At 51.2% G+C, this 23,174-nt stretch overlaps 1 protein-coding gene across 5 annotated transcripts in view; it reads left to right on the top strand.

The window, feature by feature from the left end:
* Positions 1–17,821, top strand: part of LOC128050576 (core histone macro-H2A.1) — an 81,479-nt gene extending 63,658 nt beyond the window's left edge. For 3 of the 5 annotated variants that reach the window (XM_052642847.1, XM_052642848.1, XM_052642846.1), the window contains exons 7-9: positions 6,096–6,185; positions 8,617–8,791; positions 17,048–17,821. In XM_052642847.1, the coding sequence (XP_052498807.1) occupies positions 6,096–6,185; positions 8,617–8,791; positions 17,048–17,213 (431 nt within the window). In that variant the 3' untranslated portion in view covers positions 17,214–17,821. Of the gene's footprint in view, positions 1–1,203; positions 1,295–6,095; positions 6,186–8,616; positions 8,792–17,047 lie in introns of all 5 variants that reach the window. The other 2 variants (XM_052642850.1, XM_052642849.1) reach the window with 1 other exon arrangement.
* The last annotated feature ends 5,353 nt before the right edge of the window (positions 17,822–23,174 follow it).

Genomic DNA, 23,174 nt, shown 5'->3' with positions numbered 1-23,174 from the left:
AACTTTTTCTACAACTGAAAACAGTATATGACTGGGTGCCACCTTCATGAATTATTTGGCTTGAGTATGATATTAGAGAGAAGGCACTCATTCTTTTTCTGAGTGAGTTCCTCCAGAGGAAATCTAGCCAGAGCTGTGGAGTCCCTGTCCAGGAGGGTGGACGGTTCAGGACAAGCTGAGAGGTAGCCCTCAGGAGTCCCACTCTGTGGTCTCACCTTCGCAGAGAGGAACCGTCTGCTCAGGGCACAATGAAGGCTTCTATCTCCTTAGCTGTGAGCCTTGAGGGGGCAGCAGCCACCCACCAAGGCAGCCATATATCTGATACTGACTTAGGTATGTTTTGTGTGCCTTTAGCTCTTATTTTTGGCCACCTTTGTAAGATGGCAGATTTCCTTCCTGGGAGAGACGCCCATGCCAGAGCCCAGGCCGGACCCACACAAACTGGGTGCAGTAATGGGCTGAAGACATGAAAACTGGGACTCAAAAATGCCCTGCTTGAACTTGTTTTCCAATTGCCTTAAACAGATACTTTCTTTTTTTAGGGGTGGGGTGGGGAAAGCCCACAAGCTAGAAAAGGCGAGGATTAATCTATTCACAGTATACATAAAAACAAGATTAGAATAAGAGGTAGGCCTAGAAAAATTACACCTCTAAGGGGAAGAATAAAGGCATTCCTCTGTGCACACCTATACTGTTTTCTCCGTTTTCAAGAAATGTCCCTTGAAGGTAGACAAAATGATGAACTTCACAGGAATAAAAATCAAACCCTAAACGGTGACTGCTGCCAAGAAAATGGAGAAACTTGTTGTTTTGGTTGGCCTGATAGTCCACATTTAAAAAAAAAACAGATGCCATGTTTTAGTAGCCTTCTCAGTGGGGTGCCAGTCTTACAGGCTTTTGCGAAGTGAAACGGGGCATTCGTTGTTCTTTCTTTTAACCTTTGGAAATGATCTCGTGTGTGTTTCTCTTTTTTTTTGGACCTGTCATTCAAATGTTTAATTTAAACATGTCACATTTGATATCCCTCCCCCTCCTCCGCTCACCCCCACCCACACGTGCGCACACCTCGTGGACTGACTGCCCTTTGGCTCGTATGTTGGAATCGACCAGGTAGGCCAGCCCTGCCACTGGGGCCTTAGTAAATGTGCCTGTGCGTGGGTCTCGGTCCAACACAGTTGATATACATTTGTTTACCTGTTATAGTTGCAAGTTGTACAGGCTGACATTGCCTCGATCGACAGTGATGCTGTCGTTCACCCGACAAACACTGACTTCTACACCGGTGGTGAAGTAGGTAATGCCTAGCCGGGTGCTGCCGAGTGTGTGTGTGCATGGTCAGTCGGCCGCTGCAGACAGCTTGATCCTTTGACAGCTATGCAGGGCTGCATTCATTTCACACTTCCAGCTGTCCTGACCTTCCCCAGGTCTCCCATTCCCGGGTCGTGAATGCGAGAAGTACAGCTAACTGTCAGCCAGGTTGCATCATGCCGCTCCCAGCTGGGCCCACTTCTGGTTTGGAAACTGGTTCAGCAACATCGTGTCCTCACTTGCTTCCTGAGGCACAGCTTTGTTGGAGACTGGTTTCACGTGTGATCTGAAGCTGCCAGGGGGATGCAGCCCAATGGGCTGCGTGGCATCCATGACCGCTTCTGTGCCCTTCTATGGACCAGACATGCAGGAACGCCTGTGCACAGGTCTGTGTCAGAAGCACACTCGTTCCTGACAGTGGCCTTCAACCTTAAGTGCATGCTGGGGGAACTTGACAACCCTCTCCCACACTTGTGTTCTCAGACCTTAAGTGCACGAAGGTCCCCTCATTCTGATGTCGTGTTTCTAGACACTCTTGAGAAACACTCTCCTGGACCCAGAGAGCCCCTTCCTCGCCCCAGCAGCTGACCCACATGGTGGCATCTGGCACTGAGTAGCTGGCATCTGGCCCTAAGTAGCTGTGGCTGGGGCAAGGCAGAGTGAGCACACAGGGCTCCAAGAGTCTGTGGCTGCAGACTGGCATAGACAGTGCCCTGCTGTAGCAATGTGTTGAGGGGCTTCTGTAATGTGGGTGTGAAGGCATCCAGGTGTGATGGTAAAACAGCGCAGGTTTGGAGCTAGGTAGAAGAATCCTGAATCCTAACCTTACCATCTACCAGATTTGGGGCCTCGGCAAGTCACCTAATTCCTCCTCAGTGCCTTGGTTTCCCTATCCATAAAACAGTGTTAACAATGAGAATTGTGTTGAATTATGTTAAATCATGTAAGCAAAGCACCCTGCTTCACGTCTGGCTCGTGATAGGGGCTTACTATGGTCGTCTTGCTCTCAGGTGCATGTATGATTTTTACAGTAGCCGTGCTGATCCTGAGAGCAGCATGTCTGAGTGTAGATTCCAACACCAGCTTCCAAAAAGAATTGGCTACATTTCTATTAAGGACAGAAGTGAAGTCATCTTGAAGGATGAGGCTGTAGGGATCTGCCTGAGTGTCCCAGACACTAGAAGCACAGCAGCTTAGCAATCTGTAGCTGTCCAACTCTGCTCAGTGTCAGTCACAAAGCCCGCTGTTCACAGTCTGCCCCAGCCACTGGGATTTGGGCTGATTGCTCTCCTGGGCATTTTGGATTTTGGATAAGGATGGAAAGACAAACTGGATGGAAAGTCGGGATTTGCCAAACCTGCTAGGCCCAAATGAAATCAGGCTGTAGGCAATTAAAATAAACTCCCCTTTCTCAAGATTTTGGAGGAGTTTAAGAGCTCCTAAGTCAGGCAGCTTAAGTGAAAGATACTTCCTTTCTTAACCAAGTGAAAACTTGATGGGAGGGAAGTACTCATTTTGAGGAAAATAAATAAACGAACAGCTAAGGGCTTATCTTTTCAGCCAGGATTGGCTAAAGCCTGGGTTCATCCTGCCATCCCGGACTTTGGGTGAAATGGAAATTATGAAACTTGCTGGGCAAAAAATCTTGCCCAGAGGAAAGAAAGGAAGGGCCAGCCTGCTGCTGCCTGGGAAGTCTTTCCTCAGGATTAGCCACACCAGGAGGTGGAGCTGGAGGCTTTGAGGCCAGCAGGGGCCAGCTGGGGTAACAGGCAGAGCCAACTGTCCCCATCCCACAAGAGCCCAGTCCTTCATAAACCATGAATGGAACTGGTCTCCTTGGAATAATGACGGTGCTAGTGCTTTTCTCTCTGACACACATGCCCTTAACTCACTCACGTGCACAGGGCAGGGAAGAGTAGCCTCAGTGACATGTGATTAACCTGGGTCTGAGAGCTCTGCCAAGGCTACCTGGCACGTCACTCACAGACACTATCAAAACAGGTCCAGACAGCCTGACTGGCCAAGGGGCAAGATTGTGCCAGGACTAGAACTCAGGGCTTCCAAAGCCCACCTCTGTGCTTTTTCTCTGAACCAGTCCAAACTAGAACTGAACCCAGATCTCTTACAATACCAAAATAATGGTCAACCAGATTCACACATGGTCTCAATTGGTTCCAGCTCCCACTTTGATGTGTGAGAGGGGAAAAGAGGAAGCGAGGATGTAATCACTCCACTTCTCATATTTGGTGTGAATTCCCGAGTCCCGAGACCGCTGGAAGAAGGAATGCGAGTGCAGGAATGCTTAGCCCCAGTGATTAACTTTTACCCATCAAAAAGTTCTTTCTAACAGTGAAATAGACCACAGGCTGAGCCTGACGTTTGTCCAAGCCTACATTTTTGCTTAGGCTGTTTTGAACACTGATACTTATGCCTGCTTTCTAAGCATGAAATAATGTTCTTGTTCTCATGGGAGTAACACATGTTTATGCTTGGGGGCAAATAAGCCAATTGCTTTATGATTAACCCTGAAGTTAAGCCTAAAAAGCAAGAGTCTTACATTAAGAGTGTTGACAATACAGTTGAAATGGGCCTGTTTCTTGTTAAAAAGTACACGTGTGTCTACATGAACATGTGCATACATATGTGTGTGTAGGAGTCAAGTCCTGACCGGGTTGATTGCCTGCAATCTAGGATTCAATTTTTAAGTTTGGGAAATGCATTAAGTGTAATTTAACGTGCAAATTTCACTTCTAATTAAAGCAAGATTTAATTATAAGTAAAAATTTTAAAGTAAACACTCTTCCTAAGATAAAACACCTTTAATTATAAATCAGCCCATTTTCTTAATATTTTCTATTTCAGAAAGGTGTTGGTAGTATCAATACAGCACTGATTTTACTTTATCTTCCAAATTTCTCATTCCTCCTGAAGAGTAGGTAGTCTAGAGAATGCATCCTGAAATAGTCCTGCCTAGAGCATGTTGGTATCCATCCCTCAAGCTGGAGGATGGATGAGCAGGGAAGGCCAGACCAGGTGTAGCTGGTCAGCAGTGTGGGATCCAGTGACTTTAGATTCATTTCTCTCAGTTGCATGGATGTTTCGGATAATCCTGTAGCTGGGCCTCACTCACCTGGGTTGTAGCCTCAAACTCTGCACTTCCCAGTGGTGGAAGCATGAGGCCCAAGCCTGCCCCCCTAAGCCCATTGGCCACTGTCCCGGATGCTGAACTTTGTCACAAACACCGGAGGCCACTGCCGCTGTCAGTAAAAGTCTCTGAAGCGGGTGGATGTGTGTTACTTCTGCACGCCTCTGCCATTTAAAGCCCACTTCACTGCTTTCCAAGACAGGTGAAGGCTTGTGGGCAGTCCAGGCTCACAAGGAGGGGCACTGGATCCCACCTCAGGGATCCCACAGTAATCTCTGCCTGAAAGCCAGGCCTTCCCCTAGCTGAGAGCTCCTCGTGGGTGATGGCCTGGTGCTCACATTCATTCAGGCCCCCAGACTTTGTAGAGTGGGCGGCTTATAGGCGGTGCTTGCCAGTAGCCCTTGTGCTGACTTATTTGTGACAGTGCCCAGGCCATCTGCTTTTCCTTCTAGACACTTCCTGGGGTTACTTCACCCCTCCATAATAACATGCTAATGAGGCAGGTTTCTCTAAGATAATCAGACCTAGTCATTCCAGGGTGAATCCATAGAGAATCTGGGCTGGTACATCCCAGTGCACCCTGACTGACCCATAACAGAATGTGCCGGGGGCACCTGGAATTTTCCATTACAAACGGTGAATCTTAAGGGGAGTATTTTATCCTCTTGTGAGGAATGTACTTTAAAATGTGCACAACTGAGGAAGCAGAGCTTAGGGAAGACCGAGACCCCGTGCTGGCCAAACTTAAAAGGATGATCCTGATTGCTGCTACCTAGTGAGACATTTAACCCACAGACCTTATTATAGGTGTTGATAATCATATTTGGGAACTTGGCTTTCATAGGCGGAATTGATTACTTAGTAAGTACCCTAATTTAAGAAGAAGTGCTCCCAAAATCCCATTTGATTTTTAAAATCTGGTCCTGAACAGACATCCCTCTTTCCAAGCTTTGATATAAGTTCATCTTTAAGCTCTGTTTCTGATGTTGCCCTCCTTTACCTGAAACAATTCTGAATCATTAGTGTGATTAAGGAAATACTGTCTGAGGCCATTTTTTTTTTTTTTTTAATTCACATATGACACCAAAGCTGCAAAATAGAAACTAAGCATGGTAGTAGAGCTAGTCCAAAGGTGGCCAAATCGGAATGCTTTCTTCTGGGCCTGCTGCCAAGAGGAGAGCTAGCTGCCTGATGGGAGCCTGGTGTGCTTCTTCTAAAACCTCCTTATTTGGGGGTTCTCCCCAGAGACAGAGAAGAAAATCCAGGGGGAGGCATCAGCCTTGGAAGCCAGCACCATCTGGTTTCTCACGCTGATGGAAAGCATGCGAGACAGGCGTGCTTGCAGAGAACAGGCGTCTCCTTCACATCTCTGGCACGTCCAGGATCACCACAAGTCACCCCCACGTGAAGGGGCAGCAAAGGTGGCCCAGTGGCCAGCTGTGCAGAGTGGTGACTGGCCGATAGTGAATCTCTTCTAAATTTCACTTTTCTGACTCAGCCACAGCTTTGTTCCTATCTTGCAGCTGCCTGGGAATTTAGCTGGTCAGATCATTTTTAGTATGTAATCATCTGACATGCTAAGTGTCTGTGTGTGCCCTGGGACCCAGGGATGGCAATCTGACCTCGCCCTGTTCTTGTCTAGGAAACACGCTAGAGAAGAAAGGTGGCAAGGAGTTTGTGGAAGCTGTCCTGGAACTCCGGAAAAAGAATGGGCCCTTGGAAGTAGCCGGAGGTGAGGAGGGGCGCACCCTGCTTATCTGGGAGTGGTATATACTGTATCACGGAAACCATTTTACAGGACAGATTAGAATTCAGAGGTGTATGGGTGTCTCCGAGATGAAGGCAGAAGAAAGCCTGGTAGACTTTTTATCACACACTAATTGTCAGGGGAGTTAAGGGTTGTGAAAATTGCCTTTCTAAAGTTTTTTCCTTATTACTTAAAATAGCTTCTAAATGTTTGATGTCTAGTCCTCAAATTTTAAGCAGTTACAGAAGCCAAACTTGGCAAATCTGAGAGCCAAGAATTATAGTGATACTGAGCCATCTGTGAAATTGCTGATGAGAGATGCAAATGAATCATTTCCATTCAGCCATCTGTGTTTTTAATGGGAGTAATATAAATACACATCTCTCATTTGCCAATTACACCTTTCTTGATAAGAGGGGTAAGAAAATGAAGTGTGAGATGAGGAGAATTACTGCTGAGAACTCAAGGCAGGGCACTGCTCAACGTTGCCAGCCTGGACTGGGGGATTTTAGGTGGACACAGGGTTTCCTGAGCACCTGAGAGTCAGGACAGGGGGCAAGGCTGGCTCACCCACTAGCTGTGTGAGAACAGACCATTCCCTTCCTTTCTCTCTGGGCTCGTTTCCTCTTCTTTCTAGATGGTTCCCCAGTGCCCATTCCACATCCTATTTATGATTTTTAAAATGAATCTTAATTAAATATGGGCATCAGTGGTTCCTAGGTCACAACCACACAGGCTTCTCTGAGGGTCCCCCAGGCCTTACACCTCCTTCCCCAGTGCCTGCACATGACCTCTCATCCTGGGCTAGTCATGGGTCCCAGCAGGAATAAGAAGGTGGCATTGCATTTGACCTCTGCTCTGCCAGTTCAGTTCAGTTTTGCCTACAAAGGGCAAGGCACTGCAGAGAGTTTGTGGGGGCACAGTTACCAGGCTCTTGCAGGAAGTTGCCCTTGGAACTGCCCACACTGAACAGGGAGGACACACACAGCATAAAGCACCCAGCCAGGGGCTCCTGGCCTTTCCTCAGCCCCCTCCTGGCAACTCTCTGTGCCAGCCTGGTGTCCTCCATTGGTACTTCAGTTCAAGCCCGTTTGGTGGCCCTCAGCGTGAGGTGTGATGAGAGGGGGCCCTGATGCTGCCACATACCATCTTAGCTGGTGACAGAGGAGCCACAGCTGGTGCCAACCCATTAGACTTAGCACAACTAAAGGTACGTCTGCTTATTTCAAAAACAAGAACACATTTTGTTCTTTAAGATCTATTTTAGAAAATGTTTTAAAATATTTTTAAGTATGAAGGAAATAGATAATCACTGCTAACACAGGTTTTGTCTTTTCCAAGCATGGTTTAGCAGTTACTTCTCACGTGGGCAGACTTGTGAATTAAGTCCCACAGTGTCAATCAAGCCCGCAGTTCTTGAACCAGTCGGCAGAGCCAGGACTCAAAGTCAGACCTGTGACTTTGGGTTCACACTGTTGCTACTGCACCATGAGACACTTCTCACAAATCCCTCTTCTCTGGATTCTGCTGGTCAAATAGCAGACCCAGTAACAACCAAGACCCCTGGATAGCACTTGGGTGTTCTTCACAAATTGGGTTTGGGGAACATTTGATCAAAAAGGTTTGGGTGTCTTAGTGGAACAGTGGGTGGAGATGTGAGTGTGCTCCTGTACAGAAATCTGGCAGGCAGCATTCATCAGACGCCTTGGTTCTAGAACCGCCTTCTTTGTGCTGCAGCTTGTGGGATAGGAATCCTGGAACATGCTCTGGGAGCCATGGGCTGACCTGTCACATTTCCTGGTGGGAGCAGACCCAAGACCATTGTCTTTAGATCTGACCCAGGGCAGAGAGTGAGAACACACCTGGAAAGGCAGGTCTTTAGCTGGAAAGAGGTGTCTTCTAGGAGAGGAAAAGAGTAAGATGGAAAATAGTTCCATCCTAAAAACACCGTCCAGTTAATTCTGTCAAAACGAGCAGGATGGGTCAGTCAGGGAGACGACTAGAGCAGCAGACATGCTATTTAGATTACTTTCCCAATAGGTTTATTCTGAGCTGTGTCTGAGAGATTTATAGATGCATCATAATTAAATGCACGTGAATTCACTTGAGGAAAAGGCAGCTGGAGACCCCAGAAGGCAATTAATTGGAGGCTACAAACATTCTGACACATTTGGTCAAGTTAGATGGTTAAGGCTCTGCCTTCTGGGAGGGTAGGGAGAGGGTTTACTGTGACCTTGGCTGAAGTTCCTGGTGGTGATGGTCCTCACGCCAGCTTCCCGGGGGTGGGGGTGGGGGTGGGCATCCCCCTTACCGAGGGAGGAGGCTCTGGGGCCACGCAGTCTGGGGGGATGTGCTGGAGAGTGGTCCTTGTGCTCTGTGCAGGAACCCCACTCACTGCTCCTCTCGTCCCCTGCAGCTGCTGTCAGCGCAGGCCATGGCCTGCCCGCCAAGTTTGTGATCCACTGTAACAGTCCCGTCTGGGGTGCAGACAAGTGTGAGGAACTTCTGGAAAAGACGGTGAAGAACTGCTTGGCGCTGGCGGATGATAAAAAGCTGAAGTCCATTGCCTTTCCATCCATTGGTAGCGGCAGGTAAGGGCATGTGGCGCTCGCCCCGGTGTGTGTGGGCCACACTTGAAGAGAGCTCTGTGCACACGGTCAGCTGAGGCTGCGTCCAGCACTCTAGGCAAAGCCCTCTGCCCCTTACCCGTGGATTCCCGAGCGGTCTCCAGCTCCCTCTCTACCTGTGTCTCACTGCCCTGCTCATGAGGTGGATCTGAGTGGGCAGGTACGTTAAACAGGGCTGTCCCCTCTTCCCAGCCCTGAAATCTCCTCAGGGAGACTTATAGAGGTTGTGGGGAGCAGTACAACTGCCCCTAAGACAGACCCAGAATCCAGAGGGGCAGCCCTGGAAGGGTGTAGTTGTTGAACCTCTAACGGGGCAGGTAGGACTCAGCCACAAGCCCCCAACTCCCCCCACCCCAGATGTCAGCACATAGCCCATAAGGTCCCTGCCTGTCAGCAGCACTGCGCTCGGGCTTGGGCCTGGCTAACCAGCCAAGTGATAGCAGGCAGACGAACCCCACCTTTGGCTCTAACCCCCTACCCTGTAAAGGAAACGTGATCGTCCCCCCCATCATGCAGCATCTCAGGACCGCTCAGACATTAAGGTGCTCTCTGAAAAGAGCATGCTTTGAGAACTCTGCCATGAAGAAGGTGGGATGGCTGCCTCTGAGGCTGTGTCTCACCATCCGTCACATCTCCAGGCTCCTCCCTCCCCAGGGTCTGAGCCTCAGGCCTCTAGAAGCCTCACCCTCTGGACAGAGCACAGTAGCAAGTGGAAAGTGGCCTTCCGAGCTGCTACAGCCCAGGGCACTGTGTCAGCAGGTGGCTGTCCCTGAGGCGTCCTGTGCACATGGAGAGCCTCCCAGTACTTGAGGAAGGCGGGCTGTGCAGTATAGCATGGGTCCAGCACACTGACACCCCATGACACGGCCAGCTACATTGTCCTCCTGGGCCAGAACCATTCCTTGTGCATACAGAAAGCTGCTCTTCTCAAAGCGCTCCCCTTCCAAACCCACGAGGAGGACAGAGAGTGGACTTCGCTGGTTTTAACCTTGTGCACACCTTGTAATGCTGCTTCCCTGAACAGTGCCATCACTGAGGGTCCCACAGCCCAAGTGCCAGAGCTGGTCCTGGGACGTCTGCTTGAGCAGAGCTTAGCCGCTGTACGCAAAAGGCCTTGCCTGTAGGCAGATGGGCACCATGCGCCAGGGCTCCCCGGGGTCACGGTAGTCACACCAGAGGAGCCGATACGGGAAAACTCTTCCTCTGGAGCCTCTGCCTCTCCCCATCCCCCTTCAGCAAGGACAGAAGGAGCATCCCCCTCCTGGAGCTTAGCTATGGGTGCCACGCCTCCCCTCTGGCCCTGCGGTTCTGGGCAGTGGGAGGGGCCTCTTCTGGGGCTTACTTGCGAAGCTGGTGTGTGGGAGGAGAGACCCTGCACAGAGGACAAGTGAAAGTGCACGCCACCCCAGCCTCAAGTTCCCATGCCCACCCTGCCCTGTGCTCTAGCCCCTTCACCTCCAAGTGCAGGTAAGTCCAGAACGGACGCCGTTGTTGTTTGGGATTGCCGTTTGTCTAGTTGCCATAGATCTTCATTCTGTTTTCTTCTGCCAGAAGCAAAACTTGACCATCATTTTAAAAGCCAATACCATGTAAATGCATATTGAAAAGAAAGCAAAGCTGACAGAGCTAGAGCATCTGACAGCCCTTTCGGTTGGTTCTAAGAGCACCTGGCAGACACGCACCCTCCATAAAGCAGTCAGCAAGCACCCAGCAGAGTGAATCTCCCCAGGGACTGACCCTACTCAGTCCCAGAGTCCTTGCGAGATTTTTTTTTTTTAACAACGTGCTCTTGAATCTGAGCATAATTAGCCAGCTTCCTGCTTCTCCCACTTTCCCATCCTCCCACAGAAATTCTATTATTTGGCATGGCTCTGCTGTGTGACCTTTGGGAAGTGAATCACCCTTTCTGTCCCTGGCCTGCCTTATCAGCTAGTGAGGCTAAGGGACTACCCTTCCTCACAGACGGTTCTAAGGCACAGTTAATTAGCATTTCGGATGCACTTTGATCTACTCTGATGAAAGGTGCTTCCGAGGAGAGAAGCAATAGAGGAGTCTTTATTGGAGGTAATAATTTCACGCTCTTTCATATGACTATTGGGAAATTTTTAATTGAAGCATAAAAGTCATACCCATAAAAAGAGCATCTGTTATTACAAACTTATTTACATTTTTCATGGAGTAAAATGTTTTAAAAAATAATCAGTTGAAAGCTTTTAAGAGGGCAGAATGCCAAAGACAAGCACATGTGCATTGCCGCCTGGCCCCACATCTGTGGGGCAGACCTTGCCCCACAGAGCTGTGTAAACAGCTGCCCTCCCTTTCATGAGCAGAGAATGGGATTACACCAGAGCTGGCCAGTAAATCACAGTGGGGTTTAGGAGGGGAAATAAAACAGCTTGTTTGTGGCATCCAGTGTCTCCAGCATAAAAGCCATGCTGGAATGAAAACAAGATAAACGCAGACATGTTGGTGGAGGGCTGTGGGATCACTTTCTCTCGGCCAAGGCCCGGTGTCACGGGCGTGTGGAGGCTGACCACAGCCCTGCACTGCCTTCCTCCAGCCCCCAAGAGTAGGAGCCAATCCTAGAGCCCACTGAAGGTAAATGAGACCCCACAGTGTAACCCCGGGCTCGGGAAACCGCCTCTGGCCCTCCTGTCCTTGGGCATCCTGCTCACAGTATTTATGGATCCCCCCAACTCCTCCTGTTCTGTTTGACATTAGGGGACGACCCCTCTCTGGAGGGGCAGTACTTGGGGAATAGCTAGTGTGGGGCTTTGATTAAACTCCCCTTAGATTTATGAGCCTAAAAAGGAAAGCCAGTTTGTTTTCTTCAAACTACCATTTATGGCTGTTCATTGAGTTTCAGGAGTGGTGCTAAACCTTCTATCTGCAGTATCCTCACAGCAGTCCCACAAGGTGAGCAGCACTGTTAATTCTACTCAAAGGCAAAGAAGGGGAAGCTTAGAGCGGTTAGGTCACTCACCAGAGGTCACATAGCATGTACTTGAAGAGCCAGCATTTCATCCAAGGCCCTTGGCTTCAGTGCTCTTGATATTAGGCACATGGAACCCCCACCTACTGTCTGGTCAGCCTTGCCAGAGGATCACACCACTCCTTGCGCACTCTCTGTGGGAGTAGACTTTAGAGAACCTTGGAAACACTGCTTGGAATTCCCTGACCTGCCCAGGCACAGCATCAGCTTCCCTGTTCCCTGGGCATGGGCCTTAGAAGACAAATAAAAGAACAGAGACAAATTCTCTTGGGGAGAATTGCTTATATGAGCCCTGAAGAGAAGGTAAGAGGCCTCTGGGGGGTTGTGTTGCCCTGGCCTCTCTCTGGCTTTGGAAGCATTGTGTTGGATGCCAGTGCCTTCTGAATTTTAGCTTCACCCTCTCGTAACCCACCGCTCTCAGCTCGGACCCTGAGAGCCTGGTCTTTACCTCTGGATGGAGTTATTCAAAGCCAGCCAGAGCACAGGAAGGCCCAGGAGCACGATGTGAAGGAGACCTACTCCCAGCAGACGGGGTCCACATGGGGCGACAGACACTCTGCCTGCATCACCCAAGCTACCCTGCCCTATCCACCTTCCAAACAGCCGAGACAATTAAACAGGTGGCCTGGTCTAGTATGAAAACCAGAGTCCATCCAGAAGCCACTTTTGTTCTTAGCCTTCAGGCTTGGACCTCTACTCTTGACCTCCAGAAAATCCATCTGGGGTTTCCAGCTCCCAAGACGCAGCCTCTCCCCACAGGAATCTCTGGGTCCCTGGTCAGCCTCCTTGGCACTGCCCCTGGCCTGCAGTCATGCAGGCCTGCCTTACCCAGCCCTGGAGGCCAAGCTCACTGGAAGCAGGGACGCCTGGCAAAGCCCTAAATGAAGAGGGGCTCAGCCCAGCTGGAGGCAGGAAACCTTCTTCTTCGCCACGTGAACCTGAATCTCTGCTGTCCAGATGGGACAATGGACAGGAAACCAGTGTGTACACACAGCCCCCAGCCATCACCGAGCAGGTGACCCGGGAGGTAGCCCATGGGGTCCACTTGCAACAGCCACGGAGACTGAGGCCTCAGACACAACTGGAGTGACTTCAGGGAAGCTCAGACACCTTCTTAGTCTGGGCAAGACAAGGCAATAAAAAAGGTCAAAGTGAAGATAAACTCTCCGAGGGGTGGGAAGCCCTTTCTCAGAAAGCAACTTAAGACACTGAGCATAAGCACAACCGGCTGGGTCGGGGCCGCATGGAACATGGGGGGCTCCCAGCTCTCGGGGAAGCCCGCCTGCATCCCCATCATCAGCACCACACAGAACCTGCTTCCCAGTGGAGGAAGCTTGTGCTGACAGAGGTCGGCACGATTCAGACTGGGATCTGACTGGAGTGGGAGCCCGTGTCCGCCCTCGCTCTAGAGGCAGCAGCGACTGGTCTCAGCCTGGAGGCAGACACAGCGCGGTGGCGGTAAAATGGAGTGACAGGAGAGGAAGCCCCAGCTGAGCAGAGGCAGCGGTTGTTCCACCCAGGAGGGAGGCCAGCCAGCCCACAGGCCATGAGAGGGGTGCGACACGCAGACGTGAGCGCCTCCCTCCAGACTGGTTGGTGCTGCACCAGGGGGGCCAGCGGAGCCCCTGCCCACACCACAGCCACTGCAGCAGTCAATGGCTGACAGCCGTCCAAGAGAACTGGGCGTCTTGACTACAACTTTGTCAGCAGAGATAGCAGCAGTCACCCAGTCCCAGGCATCACAGGGCCTGGGAGGCCATTTTCCACCATGTGTGCCTTTAGAAAGACCTTGTTCCCGCTTTATAGAAGACACTATTGATTGAGGGCTCTGGGTAGTATCTTGTTCAATGTACACAGCCTCTCCAGGTAATAAATGCTTAATTACCTGCCTTATTCCACCAGGTGGGGAAACAGGCACAGAGCCAGGGCCCAGACTCAAGTCCTGTGGGGCTCCAGGCTGCTGCCCGCACACAGCTGCCCCTGTCCTAAGGGTGCAGGGCCCCACCTGTGAAAGCATCCACTTACACCTTCCATTCTGCTACAAATACTTCGAAGTGTGCCTACTAGAAATCGTTTTGCGGGCCTACCTGAAGACAAGAGGAAAGCTGCTGCCACCCCCATTCCTTCCTGGTGGCCTGTGTGGTCCAGAATGGCCACAGTCCCGTGGCTGGGTCTCTTCTTCAGGCTGTGACTGCCTCGGACACAGGTCTAGGTTTGTCAGCAAGAGGTTTCCTGGGAACAGATCACATTCATAGTCACCCAACAGCAACCTTGCAGGACAAGGCAGATCAGCCTGTGCTCCCTTAACAGTGGGGCATACAGGCCTGGGCACTGCAGCTCTATGACCTTCGACCCCCTCCTTTTCTTCCCACTTGTAGGTTCTTAACCTCTGGGCCCACCCTACAAGCTCAGATTATTAAGTCCACCCTGACTGCGTGTAGAACAGTAGCTCTCAGAGCATGGTCCCTGGGCTCACCTCATCAGACTTCTGGCTGGAGCCTGCAAACTGCATGTTGGCCACCCCTTCGTAATCCTGATAGAAGCTAAAGTGGAGAACTGTTGACTGAGAGGAACAGGGATTAATGTCCCTTCAGTCAGAATCACATATCTTCCAGGGCAGAGGAATGGGAAGCTGGGGGAGAAGGTCTGTGTCAGAAAGTGCTGGGCCCAGTTGCAGTGGCTGGCCTGGTGGCGCCCCAGGGAGGCCCCGTCACATCTCTGTACCACACCATCTCCCCTGGCTCGGGCAGAGCAGCCTCAGAGTGGCACGAGGGCAGCTCACGAAGCCTTGCCCAGAGCCAGCTCCAGCGGGGCACATGCCAGAGGAGGTGAGCTGCAACCATCAGGCCATACAACAGAGGCCCTCACCTCGGCCCAGCTCACCTGTGCAGGTGCAGGCAGGGACGCCCGGGAGGGCATCGCTAGTAGGGTGTCTGGGGCTGGTGGAACCTGGTCTTGGGCTTCCAGTGCAGAGGCAACTCCTCCCAGTGCTGCCTGGCCCCTACCTAACCAGGTGGTGTGTACAGGCCGAGCTCTGCCTGGTCAGAAGTCCCTGGAGTTCCTGGCCTGAGTGCAGGCTGCCCCCAGCAGTGGGTGGAGCTTTGCAGTCCTGCCACCACCCCCTCTGCGACCCCACTCCGACCTGTCTGCCCAGCGGCAGCTTCCTCCTCAGGATCAGAACAAGTGGGATCGTTTTAATTGAGTTCTCCGGACAGCATCTGTATTTACAGCAGGAAAATAAACATTTGCTCTTGGTGAGATGCTTCAAGTGGGCCCTTATTCGGGTGACCCTGGGACCCTGTGCCTGCACGCTCGCCCCCAAAGTGGGCCTGGTCCCCCTTTCAAGAGTTGGGGGTGGGAAAGGAAGGGTAGCCCCTCCGGGGTGTGAGCTGGGTGCCCCACAGCACACTCACCAGAGAGAAGCGCCAAAACAGAAGGTCGGCTTTACATCGTGCAGTCTTTCCAGCCTGCGTCTTGTCCTGGACAGCATGGCCTCTGTGCTTCTCGACTCCTGTGAGGAGAGTCAGGGCAGCTGAGCCAGGCTTGTGAGAACAGCTTCTTGCCAGGCTGAGCCTGCAGGTCCCGGAGTGAGGATGAGAAACTTCTGCACCGTTCCCACCACCCTCCACCCCAGGCCGCTTGTTGGTCACCCCAACTTTGCTGGTGCACAGAGCCCCAGGGGGTCCTCAGGTGGAGGCTGCCTGTCCGGAGCACCTCTGCAGCTCCCCCTCAGCTTCTGAGCCTGGTCTGGTCACAGGCTTGTGTGTGCTGCCTGCTGGCAGGAGTGCCCTGTGCTTGGGGTGGGGGACCTGTGAGGGAGCCCCAACTCTGGGGTGCACCTACTACAGCCCGCAGGCTCCTCCACACAGACTGGGAACAGGCCTGGGGTGAGGCCTGTGTCTTTCAAGCGTGAACTTCATTTCTGAAGCATTCAGGAGTTAGTAGGGGTCCATTATCAAGCTGAGTGAAGCCCTGTTTGATTGAAAGCAAGTTGCAAGAATGGTTTTCTCCTCGGCTCTGAAAGGCTCCGAGTGCTGACGAGATTAAGTGTGACCCTCCAAAAGAAGCTACGGTGGTGCACATCTCGCAGTGCTTGGTGAGTGAGCCGGGGAGAAATCCTGTACCTGACACACCTGAACGCCTCTCGCCTGGCAGCAGGCACATCATTCGAAGCAAAGTCCCAGCCGAAACTGGCAAGTTGGCCCCACACTTCAAACTCCAACGTCAGGTCGGATGGAAGACGGTAGACCTGCAGATGAACTAAGAAATCCCCATGGACTCTAGCCCCTCGCTCTTGCCCTCAGTATCCTGAACTGTAAACTGGGGTCAGTAAGAGCTTGAATCCAGGGCCACTGGCTCCAAAGGCCATGTTGTCTCCCCTAGACTAAGCCTAGCGCCACAGTCCTGGATGCTGTGCCCAGGAACGGCCCGGCACACACGGAGCAAAGAGCGCTCATCCTGTTAGCTCTGCTTTCAGATTCTTGCCCGAGTTCTGAGCCACGTGACGTTTACTTTAAATGGAATTGTATGTGAATTCAGGTCATTTTGGCCTGGAGACTTGGATGCTGTCGCTTGGGATGAAAAGCCTACTTGTCCCAGAGTTGTTCCCTCACACAGCTCCCTGACACTCAGGCCTACGGGGTGTCCAAGCTGGTGTGTGCTAGGAGGAGGATGCTCGGCACCCATGAAATCAGAAGGCCCATGGGGAGGGTGCAACCCTTTACCATGGACAAGATGGAGGCTGGTGCTTCCTGGAGAAGCTCCAGCCTCCATTACCCCTGAGACTGAGCCCCCCAGGGAGCTTTTGGGAACCTGAGCTGTTATCTCAAGCCCCATGCTAGTCCCACTGATACTGGGAAGAGAACCGAGTGTTCACACTGCCCACAAGAGATGGCACACACCCCACACGCTGTGAACCACAGACCCTGTCACCTTGCTAACTGCCTCTCAGAAAGCGTCATGTCATGCCCCCTGTTGGGAGCACACAGCGTATTCTCCTGTAGGACATAGTTCTCCGCCTCCTCATCCTCCCCCTGCCTGGTGGCACTGGGCTCTCACACCTGTGTCCAAGCAACCAGAGGTTGAGGGCCACTCGTGAACCCTGACACAGCACCAGGCCACCGCAGCACAGGGAACTTGGGCTCTTGGAGGGAGGTGGTGGCTGGGGAGGGTGGACCCATGGCCGCCGTGGCCCCATAGTTGCTGAGCCCTCGTTCTCTCTCTCGCAGGAACGGTTTTCCGAAGCAGACAGCAGCTCAGCTGATCCTGAAGGCCATCTCCAGTTACTTCGTGTCCACAATGTCCTCCTCCATCAAAACGGTGTATTTTGTGCTTTTTGACAGTGAGAGTATAGGCATATACGTGCAGGAAATGGCCAAGCTGGACGCCAACTAGGCTGAGGAACTGCAGGCCAGCCCGCACCATGCCCCCGCCTCCAGTTTGAAAGAAAGAAAAGAAAAAAAAATCCCCTCCACTCCTAATGGAAGGCGGGAACCCTTTCATTTTTTCCCCCGCCCCGTTTTGCTCATCTAGGGAAAATGAGGTTTTGGTTTCCAGTTTAATTGTTTTGACCTTCTAAAATGTTTTTACGTTAGCACTGATAGTTGACATTACTGTTGTTAAGCACTGTTCCAGACCGTGTCTGACTTTAGTGTAACCTAGGAGATTTTATAGTTTTATTTTAATGGAATCCTGCCTGACGCAGAGCAGTGGGGAGAGCAGTGTCTTCTGTGTGGGGCAGAGTGCAGGAAGCCCGTTTGTAACCGTGTGTCGTGGTGCTTTATTGTACACCCAGTGGCGTTCTTTTTACCATAATGTTCTTTTTTCCTCCCCTCAAGAAGAAAAATCATGAATTTGCAGCAGACTTAATTTTTGTTTACTTTTTGTCTTAATGTTGGATTTGAAAAATGAAAGATTTAAAAGGCAGAACAGAATCTGTTGTCCTTAATTATATTTGCAATTTGGAATTTGTGTGAATTGATTTAGTAAAATGTTAAACTGTTCTGACTGGTGTGTTCCAAGTTACTGTGCCCTTGAGTCCTAAGTTGGTCTCTCTCATCACAGGAGTGGGGGACCCTGGGTGGGGCAGCCCACCCCGAGAAATACCGCAGAGGTCACTGCACCCTGGGGCAGGGAGAGCAGCCTCAGACCCTGATGGTCTCTGGGGGCGGTTCGTATAAAGTCTCCTTTCATCCTGTGACACCGGGCAAGGGTGAGATCCCATTTCATGGATGAGAAAGCAGATGTTCCAACAGCCATGTGGGTGGCAGGTGGCAGGCTGGTCGTCCAGCCTGGATCTCTAGGCTCTGAGCTCAGCTTTCTCCTGCCACCTCCTCCCTCCTGACCATCTCTCTGACTCATGGCTGGACCCAGAGCCCCTGGGCCACTTACTTGCCAGATGGAGTGACAGAAGCCTTGAGCCGTCAACCCGGGCCACGCTGATTCCTACAGGACGGGGTCCCTGTTACTGGGAGCTTTCCAAAGGCAAGGAAGGTGCTGTCACCAAGGCCCCCATCATGCCGTCAGCTTTGTACACGCCCTCCTACAGCTGTGGGTGTTTAGGGGTGATCCCTACCACACTAGAGTAGCAAAACTCTGGCTATCTCAACTTGTTAGCAAACTGCAGACACTCTGTGCTTCAGAAGGTACATTCACCTTAATCTAAATTTGCCTAAAAGGCACAAAGAAATGTGCCTGATTCTGAAGCAGACTTTACCCAGGAGGAAATACATAGCACACTGCATATCTTGGATGAATGTAAAGGATCGTTTTTCCTTTCCAAACTGTGCCTAATGAAATAAAAATAGAATTCCTAAGCCATCACACAACCAGCCTTTTCAATGAAAAAGCAACAACAACACTTCTCACTCAAACCTGAAAGATTGTTTGGAATTTTCCTAAACATAAGGTGTTATTAAGACTTAAAAAATTTCCCCCAAGATCTTCACTGTGTCTAGATTACATATTCCTACTTATTAATTATATTTTGGCAAAAAGTTTTTTTTAAAGACACATCTTGGGATTAACATATACACACTACTATATACAAAATAGATAATCAAGGAAGACCTCCTATATAGCACAGGGAACTATGCTCTAATAACCTAAATGGGAAAATAATCTGAAAAAGAATACATACATGTGTAACTGAATCATTTTGCTGTACAGCTGAAACACACAACATTGCTAGTCGACTATAGTCCAATATAAAATAAAAATTTTTAAGTAATAAGAAAAAAGATGCATCTTAAAATGATATCGCTCCATCAGTAATATCAGCACACATCTGCCTGGACAAACCATACTGAGTAGCCATTCACCCAAGAGTGTTGTCCGTGCAGATGAAATCTGTGATGTGGACGCTGTGGCTTCCAGGAGCTGGTTATTTACTGTGTGTCAGGCACTGTGCTGAGTCTCTTCCAGGTATCATTCATTCTGTCCTTGTGACAACCCTGAAGGGCAGGTCCTTTTGTTAGAGCCATGAGAACACAGACTGGGAGAGATTGAGTACCTTGTGATCACACTGCTAATAAGTGATAACCAGATTTAAACACAGAAATGCTGACCACCATAACAAGGCCCAAGATGGCACACTAACCAACAAAGAGAGGCCATTTGGCCTCGGTGCCATTTTCAACTCAGACGGAAGCACAGGTGGAACAGAGGTTTAGGTAGTTTCCAGGTAAATGGCATTTCCTTCACCTTGGAAAAGGAACACCTTAAAAACCAGTCCTGTGTTTATCAGAAATCGTCCACTAGATGTCACTCAAAGGGTGGGAAGCCAAGAGGAGACAGCTTCAGGTTTCTGCTCTTCCAGTGTGCACAGAAGAATAGACTGCGTTCCTCAGGATTTGTGTGAATTATTTACCATAATCACCTAAGTGTTTCTCAACTTTCGATAATCCAGAGTGTGTTGTGCCCCTGAAATGTGGGCTCACTGAAGAAATTCTTTTCAGTGACACTGAGGGAAAGCACGCCAACCCCTCGCCTGGGATCCCCATCATCTCTAAACCACCCCGTCTGTTTTCAAAACTGAGATCATAAACTGTTCTCTGATGTCGGCCTCATGTTTACAGGGAAAAAAGAAAACAGCTCATTACTTAAAAAAAAAATGGTATGAGTGCAAGGAACCACTTGAAACGTACACAGACCTCAAATGAAAAGACATGTCTGCAGTTAGTAAAATTAACCAGAAGTGAGATTATTCTGGTAAGGGAGAAACCTGCAGCCTCTGCAAAGGTAAGGGCTGTCCCGGCCTCCCTGGTGCTGTGAGCTGTGTTGGAGGCAGGCTTGCAGTGAGCAGGGAGGGAGTCATTCACCCCACGGCCACACGGCCACCACGCCTGAGACCCAGCCCGACCTCAGGATTGCAGCCTGCAACGCAGCCTGTGCTGGTGGCTGGGCAGACAACACCCCCTCCTGCTTATTTCTGAGGAGCAACCTTTGCCCTCGGCAGCCGGGCTCTGCCCCGAATAATCCAGACGATTTCATCAGAAAGCCTATGAGCTTCCTTAAATGACATCTGAGATCTAACACGGTGGCATGGCTCCAACTGGGACCATACTGACAACTACTGTGTGTGTGTGTGTGTGTGTGTGTATGCGTGTGCATGTGGACACGTGTGTGTACTGGTCCTCTATATCCATCATTTCATCTACTTCTCATGGCAAGCCTAGGAGGTTGATTATACCCTCCCTATTTTATAGATGAAAAAATTACAACAGAGAGGTGAAGTGTATCCCCCAAGCTATCAGTGGTGGAATGGGGTTTGAACTCAGCTGTCTATGTTTATAGATAGAGTTCTTCCCACCCCCTCTGCCCTGGGGACTGGCCCCTCCTATGGTATGCACTCCCAAATTTTGCTCCAGTGAGACATGGCTTCTTGCCTATTCAACTGCTAGGTCCTATGCAGCTGGCCTGGGGGTATACCCAGAACCTGGATGATAGACAAACAGAAACATGTATTTAAAACAATCCAGTGGCTTCCCAGGTGGCACAGTGGTAAGGAATCTGCTGGCCAATGCAGGAAGATGCGCGAGACTCAGGTTCATTCCCTGGGTCAGGAAGATCCCCTTGCGTGGGAAATGGCAACCCATTCCAGGATTCTTGCCTGGAGAATCCCATGGACAGAGGAGCCTGGCGGGCTACAGTCCACGGGGTCGCAGAGAGTCAGACACGACTAAGCACACACCACACACGTGCAGTGGGCATCAAGGACTCACGGGGCGCTTACTCTGAACGAGGCTCAGGCCAGGACCTCCTGCAAGGACAGGTGAGATGCTGCTGCTGCCCGGCAGCATGGATGACCCACAGCCAGCCAATGTATGGGCAGGGGCTTGGCAGGGGGAGCTGCACCCACGGGCCCACAGTGCTCAGGAAGACTTTCTGGGAGCAGACAACCTACAGCCAGGCTGTGTGGGGAAGGTTGGAATCTTCTAAGCCAAGACAGCCAGGAGATAGGGATGAGTGGCAGGATGGCACACAGGCATCTCTGTCCCAGCCAGGGAAGCTCACCGTGTCCCTGTGCTGGGAAGCCCGGGTCTGTGGCCTGCTCACAGCCAGGCAGCCACGCCAGCCCTAGCTCTGCCCCATCCCTGCCCCCAGCATGTGGAGCTGTCCATCCATGGGTGTGTTTACCTGGGTCAGGTGACTGTGTTTGGTTAGCCAAACAGCCCTGACAGAGAAAAGAAGGCAGGAAGGAAAGAAGAGAAGTAGGAAAGGGAAGGGATGGGAACAAGAGATGCGCAGTAATTGCCCTCTCTCATTCCATCACATCCCTCAAAACCCTGAGGCCCCACGGCTGGTCTGTTGTTGAGTCTGGCCTTCCTGGAGAGGGTAGCAGCCTGGACCAGTTGATTCAGAGGGCTGGTAGCCCCCTTGTTTCCTTCTGTGTCATGCAGGCTGCATCCTCAGTCACCGTGAGTGGTCCAGCTCTCATCAGAGGCCACAGTGGCTGGGGGATGGCATGGCCCATTTATTCTTTAGCTACCATGGTGTTTAATTTTCATGGCCAGGCGCCACTGACCGGTGTTATCTTGGGGGCTGGCCTCGGAGCCGCCTCGAAGCGATCCACCTGAAGGCACTGGGGGCGGGAGGAGGGTCCCGGGCCAACCCTGGCCGAGAAGAAAGGGAAACGCTCAATGGCAAAGGGTGAGGCTACCTTTTCTTTGGCTTTTCTCCCATTTATAACCTAGCCTGTTGTGTTTGCTTCTGGGGGCCCCGATATCAAAATAATATCGCATGACCCTCCTGACAGGCAAGGCAATAAAACTGCTCATTAATCCCGGCCCCCATCACCGCCCCTCCATGCTCCTCAGCAAAGGTGTGTAAATAGACTGGCCTTTCCCTGACCCCTGAAAACCAACCTAGCTGGGCGCCTTTGTCAAACTCAGTGAAAGAATCTCAGAAACTCTCTCTCCATAGACGGCACTTTCCCCTCACTCCCCTACTCCCACCCAAGTGACCCACCATCATACACAAACATGTTCACTCACACCCACGCTCACACGTGTACGCACACAGCCTCCCACACATGTGCACGTGCTCACTCTCACTCACCTAAGGCAGGAGACTCCAGGCCCTGTGTGTCAGAGGGGGCAAAATCAAGAGACAAGCAGAGAAACATCCACCTTGAACAGAATCAGCCAGGACTCTGCTCTATAAGACAGCTTACTTACCTGCTCAGCAAAGCCCTCCTTGGCCTGTTTCACCCTTTGAATGTGCTTCTTCTGCTAACACTCCCTTGAGCGTGCTTAGGAGGGGCACCCACTGCTCGCTAGAGCCCGCTGGGGCCCAGCACCCACAGCAGAGGGGGCACCGTCACATGTCCTGGAGCACATGCCGCAGGTAATGTCATCACTGGCGAGAGGCCACCCAAGCCCTGAGCACAGGCCTGGTATTACAAGGTAAAGGTCACTGTTTGCACTGTGGGTTTATGATGACACTTTAGGGAGGCTTTCCTGGTGGCGCAAATGGTAAAGAATCTGCTGGGACCTGGGTTTGATCCCTGGATCAGGAAGAGTCTCTGGAGAAGGGAATGACTAGCCAGTCCAGTATTCTTGCCTGGAGAATCCCATGGATGGAGGAGCCTGGTGGGGTCGCAAAGAGTTGGACACGACTTAAGTGACTAACATTTTCACTTTTCACTAGGGAGGGCAGAAAGCTCAGAGTCCCAGGACGACACCCTCTGAATCTTCTTGTGTCTAAATCTAGGAAACCAGAGCCACGACCCCAACACAGAAGAACGTGGCCCCAGGATGCAGGCGACCCAGGTGAGCCGGCCACATGTGCCTTGCTGGCAGGAGTCCCTTCCAGGCTGAGTTCTTGGGCAGGCAACCTTGATCCCAATGACCTGGG

This window comes from Budorcas taxicolor, chromosome 7, assembly GCF_023091745.1.
Source record: "Budorcas taxicolor isolate Tak-1 chromosome 7, Takin1.1, whole genome shotgun sequence".
NCBI lineage: Eukaryota > Metazoa > Chordata > Mammalia > Artiodactyla > Bovidae > Budorcas > Budorcas taxicolor.
This window is presented reverse-complemented; position numbering and strand designations above follow the sequence as displayed.